This window comes from Callionymus lyra, chromosome 7 (genome assembly GCF_982586985.1).
Source record: "Callionymus lyra chromosome 7, fCalLyr1.hap1.1, whole genome shotgun sequence".
In the NCBI taxonomy this organism is placed as follows: Eukaryota; Metazoa; Chordata; class Actinopteri; order Syngnathiformes; family Callionymidae; genus Callionymus; species Callionymus lyra.
In genome coordinates, this window is record NC_141824.1 from 12,498,088 (window position 1) to 12,508,693 (window position 10,606).

The window sequence follows — 10,606 nt, forward strand, 5'->3', positions numbered from 1 at the left end:
CATTGACGAAATGAACGGAGGAATAATGACACTGACTTTTTAAAATTATTATATATATTTTTTACACTAAAAATACTAATGCACCTTATTTTAATAACCTCCATCTAGAAGGTTTTGCTGTTACATCTTTGACTGATCATTTTAAATTAATATTTTGTTATTATTTTTGTAGTCGTGTTGCGTGAGTTCCGGGTCGCTGCTGCCACCTGCTGGTTGAGTCCATTGCGTTCCAAAAATCTTTCAAAATTGTATCGAATTTGATCAATTTAAAATATCTAGGTTGATTATAACGATGAATTACTGTGTATAATCTCATTAGTTTTATTTCAAATATGTGTATTAATATCTAATAATGTTAATTTTGAACTTTTGTTAGCGCTTCAGCTACATGAGCGAAAACTATTTCCATAAACATTTTAAATTATCATTCTTTTAAAAGGTTTGCTAATTAACTTTTCCACCATTTTTATTGAAATAAATTTAGATTTCAAACGACATTAGCGCCTCCTTATTCCTGATGAAAGCTCCTTGAATCAAAGCCAAACTCATGCACTCGAGTCGAGATGCCGACATGTTGCATATCCTCCTGGACGGAAGCCCTGGGACCGACCCAGGACGAGAAGGAGGGAGAACATGTCGTCCAAAAAAACGTCTGGATCCGCCCAGAAGAGCTGGAAACAAACTAATAATCATATTCGACAATACAGTCGATTGTTTGTCCAGTTCTTTTTTTTTTTTTTTACACTTGTGTAACATTTTGAAACGAACCTCTCGACACTGACGTCATTGTAAACATTCCTTCTTCTCTCTCCATAAATCCAGCGATGGTTTCGTCAACAACACACTTGTGTTGCTTCAGACTGGAGGAAGATTTCCTCCCACATGCTGCTGTGTTCACGAGATCATGGACGCACAACTGAGGACGACTATTCTACACAGTAGCTCGTTCTTTATGATACTATCATTTGTGTTTTATTAGTTATTGTTTTTTACTTTCACTTCAGTTCTTCCACTACTTAAAGATGTTGTGAATTGTTTCATCTTTTCTCTTTTAAAGGAATATAAAGTCGATTTTTGTCATAATTTATAGTTTACATTAAGTTTGAATATAATCACATCCTACTTTAAAATAAGAGTTTATGACAAATACTTGCCGATGGTTGACGATAAGTAACAAATAAGTTTCAGAAAATAACATTTTAACCTTTCAGTTATAAAGCATGATTTTAAGTTGAGTTGTTATTGTCTTTTTTTACCATTATTGTAATCATTAATCTCTGGTTCTTATCTTAAACGGACATCTTTATAAGTCACTATATCAACATGAACGTTTATCTACTTTGATCTAGAAAAAAAGATTTATTATTTATTTTATTTTTCACTTCAGTCTTTCCTCAACAACTACTTGAGATTTGATCAAAATTGAACCAAACATTATCATCATTTATAGATGAATACAGTTTAAATATAATCCTAACCCTAATTTAAAATAAGATACATCATAAAAAATACTTTTCATTTTTAATTATGAAGGAAAATAATAATATCCAATAAACATGCAGAAAAGTCAGAAAACATTTTGAATGAAAATGTTGACATGATTTCAAATTAGATTCTATATCCAACTGGTTATTGTCTGTTTTTCTCCTTTATTACAAATCATGTCTATCAGTTTTACTCTTATTGTTAGTCTCTGTATAATTGTTGAAATTATTAATCTGTTTCTTAACCCGACATTTTTATAAGTCACTTTCAACATGAACATTCATCTACTTTGATCTAGAAAATCCTAATTTAACAGCTTTTTATGAGTTTGTTTTTTACTTTAATGTCAGTTCTTCCTCAACAACTACTTTACATTTTGTCAAAAATGTTATAAAAACTTGTCTTTTATCTTTTAAAGGAATATTAAATTAATAATCATATTTTTTATAATACACATGCAGTTTGAATATAATCCTATCCTACTTTAGAGTTTTTGGCAATTACTTTTTTTTTTAATGATTATGGAAAATAGTTTGATATTCAACCACATGTGAAAAGTGTCAGAAAACAAATTACATTTAAATTATAAAAAATATTCAACATGATTTAAATTTGATTCTGAATTAAACTGCTAAATGACTGTTTTTTTACACAGTTACAATCAGTTTGACTATTATTGTAAGTCTCTGTATAATTGTTGACATTAATCAGTTTCTTATCTTATCTTAAACACTGACATCTTTATAAGTCAACACAACATGAACATTGTTCTACTTTTATCAAGAAAAGCTTAATTTAAGTTATTTTTCCGAGTTTATTTCCTTTAACTTCAGACTTGACATCAGACGGATTTTATAATCCGTAAAAAATCATTTTAATCTCATGACGTGCGTGCGTGCGCGTGTTTGAACAGCTCCACGTCAGTTTCGTGCCAACACGTCCGTCATCCGCAGCATGTCGTCCTTGTTTGTCCCTGATAAGACTCCGTAGTGACGGCGGTCACCATGACTCCTGCAGCGACTGGTTTATCTGCGGATCGTCATCCGGGACTTCATCGAGCGTCTCCTGTTGTCAACATCTGTCACTTGTTATCAAATATTGATCGATCACCATCACTGGAGATGACGCAGAAGAAACACGTCGATGACGAAACAATCACGTGGAAAGAAAATAAATAGAAAAAAAACACTAAGACAAAATGTGAAAAATACAAAAGCGAGTTTTGATCTTTTATCGATTGATATTTTTTCTTCTGTCAGTTGAAAATGTGTTTAAATATTGATGAGCTCCGGGGTTCACCATCTGCCAGAGTTGAAAGGTCAAACCTCAGATCATTTTTCTCTTTTAGACAGTTTTCTACAAGCTTTCTCCATTATGTGGGGAAAGTTCACAGGAAAACAGAAATGTATAATTATTAAAAACATAAATACACATTAAACAAAATACATAAAAACAAGTATAAATGACTTTATGTTTACAGCTATTTAGATCAACTATTAATCGCTCTGGAGATCTTCTTTGGGAAATTGTTTTTCCAGCAACACAGACGATTCATAAAAACAAGAACAAATTGCAATAAAAAGAAAGTTCAACATGACAAACTAAATCTAAAGATAAAGAACATAGATCATAGAAAAAGGATACAAAGATTAATATGGAATAGAATCATCTTTTCACTCCTGCCCCCAAACTCAGAATTAAACAAATATCACAAGGAATTAATGAGTCCCTGAGTCTATTACAGTAGTGTTGCATCATGGGAGGAGCATTCGTGCTGCATCTGCTTCTCCAAAGATAGTGTTCAGACGATGACCGTCACGTTTAACGTCGACCTATGAAGATGTCAGTGTTTAAGATAAGATAGTTTTAATTTGGCTGATTAGAGTCTTTTCAATAAAAAATAAAGACTAACATGAAAAGCTCTTTCATCGGAATGTTTGTAGGACAAACTCTTTAATACACATTTTCATTCCAATAGATTGTGTGATTGTGATTTTTTGATAAATATCCTTAAAAATAATTATTTTCAATCAGATCAAATAAGATCATTTTAACACTTAGAATAGAAATGTACATCATCATAAGACTTTTTTTTTTAAACTATTAACTAAATTGTAAATACAAATTAAATATTTGTTTCCCTAAACTAAAGGCCGAATATGTGTTAAGTGTGTATTAATTAGGTGTTGGACTCTATTGTATCATAACTCTTTTCATTTAAATATTGACATTAGAAAATGTCATGATGGCGTCCGCTCTCGTAACCTCTCGTTCGCCCAGATTCCAGATTAACTTTATAGAGTAATAAGTTCAAAACAAGGTCATGATGATGAACTTACAAGACGATCATTTAAAAGAGGTAAAATATTGTGACAGCGACGATAAAAGTTACAATAAAACTTCTCTTTATTTGAAATTGCTTCTTTAAAAACCAAAAGGTTCTGATCCGGACGTCACCTCAGGTAGTGACACTCCACGCCCACCAGCACCCTCTGACTCCTGGTGATGGTTCCCAACGCTTTGGGCTGGTAGACCAGCACGAAGGCGTAGATGAAGGCGTCCTCGGTCATCTGTAACCAACACACCTGCTCAGGTAAAACAGTTTATACACACCTGTGGCATCAGATGATTGAAGTTGACATTTCACATGAGCGTTTCTTGAAATGTTGTTTAAGCATTTAATTATATTAATTAAATAGTGTGTATAAATGGGTTGTTTTTTTAAATAAAATAATTAATTCAAATATTTTCAATTAATTTCCGTCAATATTTTGATTCCAATAATTCAAAAACAACATTTTTTAATTCAATATAAAAAGGTTTGTATAATAATGCCACCAGACAAAACCAACAGATCACAGAGCTACTTCATCGATCAGTCACATGATCGTCTGCATGTCACATGATTGGCTGAAATCAATGAGGGGTTTAATTAAAAGATAAAAAGTTTCATATTATAATAATAAAATGTAAAATTACAATTTCTAAAGTATTATTTTGTAGCCTTTTGAAATATATATCATGATTGAGTGAAGGTTCCATCAAGTCGCTCGGTTTTCTGTTGGTAATGTCTGGCATCACTATTATACAAACAGTTTTTATATTGAATTTAAAAGACTACAAATTAAAAAAATATTGAATTCAGAAAATATGTTTTTTAAATACAGGGATTAGAATATCAAACTTAATGTGTAATATATGTATATAAAAGTACAAATATTTCAACAGATCCAGTACCACTACTCTACAAACGTACCACTAGTCTGCTGCCGCAGTCGTGCAGCTCGGCCTCGAACACCAGGACCCGAGCCAGCGGATCCACCTCCACGGCCGGGCAGCCCCCCAGGGTCAACTCTCTGGGTCGGACGAGCCTGCCGAGGCCCAGCAGGTCCTGACTCACTTCCACCTGGATCCTGCTCTGGCCGCACCTCAGGCCGACCCGGTCCCGCCTCACCTCGGGCGGCTGGACTCTGAAGGCGGGGGGAAGCCTCTTGGCCGGCGCCGCCGGGTCTTCAGGGAACTTCCAGGTGAACGCTTGAGGGTCGGAGCCGAGCGGGTCCTTCACCCCGAGGGTCCGGGTCTGGCCGGGCCCGGAGAACCAGAGGGTGAGGGAGAGCACGAGGATCTGACTGGACCTCATGATCGTAGAGCAGAGCTGATCCACCGACTCGCGTCCTCTTTCTAATCAGCGGAGCTGGATCACATGTGCGCCTCGGACTCTCTGATTGAGTCGAGTGACGACAGCTGTCACTCAAACCAGGACGAGTCACAGTCGCTCAAATCAACAGGTTATTTTTTATTGTCATAAATTCTTAATATACTTTATTCTATTATGAATTTAATTTTACATTTTGATTTATTTTAAATTTGATACAGTGTGTGATTTAAACATGTTTGCATTGGAACTTATTTTAATAATTAAAATTAAACCAAATAATTTATACTTAAGTCTTTTTATTTCACTAATATTAACTAATTTATAAGACTAATATTAATCCATGAGATAGTAGCTGTGTGTGTGTTTGTGTGTGTGTGTGTGTGTGTGTGTGTGTGTGTGTGTGTGTGTGTGTGTGTGTGTGTGTGTGTGTGCGCGTGTGTGTGTTTAATGTGGGTACTATGTTTTTCACAAGTTTAAAGTAGTTTTTTTTCAGTAAACTTCACTGAAACGAGCGTCACAGACTAACTTCAGAGAAAATACCATATTTAAACTAATGTGTTTGTGGTATCCCTTGTGTTGTCTCAGGGTCAAGATAACCCAGCCGCCCGAAAACAAATTTGTTTGTGGTATCCCTTGAGTTGTCTAAGGGTCAAGGTGACCCGGCGGCCCGAAAACAAATGTGTTTGTGGTATCCCTTGAGTTGTCTCAGGGTCAAGATAACCCAGCCGCCCGAAAACAAATTTGTTTGTGGTATCCCTAGTGTTGTCTCAGGGTCAAGGTGACCCGAAGGCCCGAAAAAACAAACGTGTTTGTGGTATCCCTTGAGTTGTCTCAGGGTCAAGGTGACCCGGCGGCCTGAAAACAAATGTGTTTGTGGTATCCCCAGTGTTGTCTCAGGGTCAAGATAACCCAGCCGCCCGAAAACAAATTTGTTTGTGGTATCCCTAGTGTTGTCTTAGGGTCAAGGTGACCCAGTGGCTCGTAAACAAATGTGTTTGTGGTATCCCTAGTGTTGTCTCGGGGTCAAGGTGACCCGGCGGCCTGAAAACTAATGTGTTTGTGGTATCCCTAGTGTTGTCTCAGGGTCAAGGTGACCCAAAGGCCCGAAAACAAATGTGTTTGTGGTATCCCTAGTGTTGTCTCAGGGTCAAGGTGACCCGAAGGCCCGAAAACAAATGTGTTTGTGGTATCACTTGTGTTGTCTCGGGGTCAAGGTGACCCGGCGGCCTGAAAACAAATGTGTTTGTGGTATCCCTAGTGTTGTCTCAGGGTCAAGGTGACCCAAAGGCCCGAAAACAAATGTGTTTGTGGTATCCCTAGTGTTGTCTCGGGGTCAAGGTGACCCAAAGGCCCGAAAACAAATGTGTTTGTGGTATCCCTAGTGTTGTCTCAGGGTCAAGGTGACCCGAAGGCCCGAAAACAAATGTGTTTGTGGTATCACTTGTGTTGTCTCAGGGTGAAGATGAACGACCTTCACCACTGCATATGTATTTATGGAAGCCAGGGAGTTCACCTTGACCCAGAGTCAACACAAGGGATACCACAAAGACGTATGTTTTCGGGTCACCTTGACCCTGAGCTAACACAAGGGTCAAATGTAAACTAGTGAGAGTGGTAAATGTACAGGTCAAATAGATGACCTTGGTGGAGAAGTGATGAGGAGAATATGTTGTTTATAATAAATATCAATTGACTTCAGTGTCTGAGTCGTGGTCATGTGGTGCGTTGAGAAGAAAACATCAGCAGACCCTTCTGGATGAAGAAGTCTATCATGAGGACTCGAGCTCCAGTTCCAGAGGCTGTGGAGTCTCTGGGGCGTCAGCTGAGTGCGACAGAAATACGATCACGTGTCGAGGACAATTACGCCGGCGATGCATCGAGGAGCTGCTGCCTGTTGCCGGATTATGTTCAGGAAACGATCGGAGGGGAAAAGTGCAGTCGTTCATTTCCCATAATGCTCCTGTGACAGTGAGACGTCTTGACTGGTCCATTATGACCACTGCACCCCCACAGCCCCCCCCCTGACCTCGATACTACATGTTGTGTTTTCCACAACAGCTACCGTGTCATTATGTTTTCAGTCTCTCCGGTTTCCTCCCTCGGTCCAGACGTGCACAGTTTGATTGTTGTTATCAGTGAGTGTCGTCGTGAACCTTCGCTCCAATCAGCTCCAGATAACAAACCAATGAACTGGACTTGAATTCATGCTGCAGCTGCGGAACATTCAGGGTTGAACTGAAAGTGATTCATCACGTGATCATTCATTCATTCATTCATTCAAAGATAATGTCATAATGAAGACATGATATTTCACTTTATAAAGAATTTTAATGATATTTTAGTTCATTATAAATGAAAATGTGACATTTTACTTGATTATAAATAAATGGTATCCCTTGTGTTGTATTAGGGTCAAGGTGCCCCGAAAGCCCGAAAACAAATGTGTTTGTGGTATCCCTTGTGTTGTCTCAGGGTCAAGGTGACCCAAAAGCATGAAAAGAAATGTGTTTGTGGTATCCCTTGTGTTGTCTCAGGGTCAAGGTGACTCAAAAGCCTGAAAACAAATGTGTTTGTGGTATCCTTTGTGTTGTCTCAGGGTCAAGGTGACCCAAAAGCATGAAAAGAAATGTGTTTGTGGTATCCCTTGTGTTGTATCAGGGTCAAGGTGCCCCGAAAGCCCGAAAACAAATGTGTTTGTGGTATCCCTTGTGTTGTCTCAGGGTCAAGGTGACCCAAAAGCATGAAAAGAAATGTGTTTGTGGTATCCCTTGTGTTTTCTCAGGGTCAAGGTGACTCAAAAGCCTGAAAACAAATGTGTTTGTGGTATCCTTTGTGTTGTCTCAGGGTCAAGGTGACCCAAAAGCATGAAAAGAAATGTGTTTGTGGTATCCCTTGTGTTGTATCAGGGTCAAGGTGACCCAAAAGCCCGAAAACAAATGTGTTTGTGGTATCCCTTGTGTTGTCTCAGGGTCAAGGTGACCCGAAAGCCCGAAAACAAATGTGTTTGTGGTATCCCTATTGTTGTCTCAGGGTCAAGGTGACCCAAAAGCATGAAAAGAAATGTGTTTGTGGTATCCCTTGTGTTTTCTCAGGGTCAAGGTGACTCAAAAGCCTGAAAACAAATGTGTTTGTGGTATCCTTTGTGTTGTCTCAGGGTCAAGGTGACCCAAAAGCATGAAAATAAATGTGTTTGTGGTATCCCTTGTGTTGTCTCAGGGTCAAGGTGACACGAAGGGCCGAAAACAAATGTGCTTGTGGTATCCATTGTTTTGTCTCAGGGTCAAGGTGAACCGAAGGCCCGAGCACAAATGTGCTTGTGGTATCCTTTGTGTTGTCTCCAGGTCAGATGATATTTCACTTTATAATTAATTTTAATAATACAATTTACTTCATAATAGATGGAAATATGACATTTTACTTGATTCTAAATAAAAATGTGATATTTGACTTCATTATAAATTAAAATATAAATATAAACTTCATGATAAATTAAAAATATTGCATTTTACTTGATAGTAAAAAAAACAACAACAACAATTTAAAAGAAAATAAGAATATTAAACGAAAATGTGATATTTTACTTCATAATAAATGAAGATGTGATACTTAACGTGATGAATACAAATATGACATTTGACCTGTGTGGTTTTGTGTGCCCTGCGACAGACTGGCGTCCTGTCCAGGGTGTCCCCCTTCACTTTATAAAAATGTACCCCATTGGAAGCGTTGCTGATGCGAGTCCTCCTTCCCTGATCATCTGTTATTGATACCTGCTGGTGCATCTATCATGGTAACTGACTAATCATCTTAATGTTTTTTTTTAATGAAATAACATGTAAACCCTCAACGCTGAGCACAGAAGTATCAGCTCGTCCAGCAAGTGTCGTCTTCTCTCCGCTCATCGCTGCTGAGTCTCTGCTGACCGTCGACTGCTTGTGTAACCGCAGTAATGGCGTCATTGATCACAGGCTTCCTTCTGTCGCTGCCTTTTTCTCAGCAGCGATAAATAACGTGTCGGCGTGAACGTCGCTCCGGATCCACATCAGAGTTAACGAGGAGAAGCGGAATTTTCATGAAGCCGTCGCCAAACAAATGTTTGTTTGAGTTTTGAGTCCAAACAGCTCAGAATGGATCCTTGTGAGTGAAGAACAATCGGCCCTGATGTGAAAAACATCTTATCTCAGGACCGCTCAGCCGCAGCCACCAGTGACAGATAGATGGTGATGGCGGTTGCTGAGATGTTTTAGGGTTGATATGTGGTTTAACAGTCTCTGCTCCTCCTATGACTGCTTTTAAACTCAATATCTGAGAATTAAATATATATTTATCAACACTTTTTATCTTATCATGATATGATTGAGTTCAGAACATGTTTCTCTTGAGTTTTAAATCATGTTTCTGTTGCTTTTACCTTGTATAATAATAAAAGATCAATAATGTTTCATCTATCTATCTATCTATCTATCTATCTATCTATCTATCTATCTATCTATCTATCTATCTATCTATCTATCTATCTATCTATCTATCTATCTATCCATCCATCCATCCATCCATCCATCCATCCATCCATCCATCCATCCATCCATCCATCCATCCATCCATCCATCCATCCATCCATCCATCCATCCATCCATCCATCCATCCATCCATCCATCCATCCATCCATCCATCCATCCATCCATCCATCCATCCATCCATCCATCCATCCATCCATCCATCCATCCATCCATCCATCCATCCATCCATCCATCCATCAATCCATCCATCACAATCTTAAAAACACTATAATACACATTATAGATACCTCTATACTTCAAATTATTTTTTTTACATGTATCTCATAATGTAGTTTGTTATGACATAGTAAACATAAAAAATGACTGTGTCAAGAGTCATCTTATGCTTCATGCAAGCATAATGCAACGCCGTCCTAGTCTCCGGTAACTCAATATTTATACATATTAAATCATCTAAAACAGCAAATAAAGGTTCAGGCAGAATTTTGTCAGTTTTCATTTTTATTATGAGGCTAAATTAGCCTTTAATTTAATTAGAAATGTGTGAAATGATACACAATAATGTTACTTTAATAGACATAATGGACACTTTGGTATCTCAGATGAACTGAGTGATTCACAATGGAGTTTTAATCATGGTTTTATTTAGTTTACAAACATGCTAACCATGTATTCGTGCATCATATTTTGCGGTAAAGTAGACGTGTATTGCTCTTAATATCCTCTGGTCTGGCTCTGAACCCTCGTGCCCTCACCATAACTTAAACACTTGGCCTCGTGCCCTCCATTCATTTGTGTTTCTCGCTGGGTAAACCACCACTTTACATCAAAAGCCGAGGATATTTACCAGAGAGTTTAACTGTTGCGATATATTTAAGAGGATGAAAAATATACAAAAAAGTTTTTAAAGCTAATAAAAAACAAATAACAGCAGCTCATGCGA

At 37.7% G+C, this 10,606-nt stretch overlaps 1 protein-coding gene across 1 annotated transcript; it reads right to left on the reverse strand.

The window, feature by feature from the left end:
* Positions 1-3,938: 3,938 nt before the first annotated feature.
* LOC148075083 (zona pellucida sperm-binding protein 3-like) lies at positions 3,939-5,125 on the reverse strand. Its single transcript, XM_087794891.1, has 2 exons — positions 4,742-5,125; positions 3,939-4,055 (listed from the first exon to the last, which is right to left on the reverse strand). The coding sequence occupies exons 1-2, from the start codon at positions 5,123-5,125 to the stop codon at positions 3,939-3,941; spliced, it is 501 nt and encodes a 166-aa protein (XP_087651017.1).
* Positions 5,126-10,606: the final 5,481 nt, after the last annotated feature.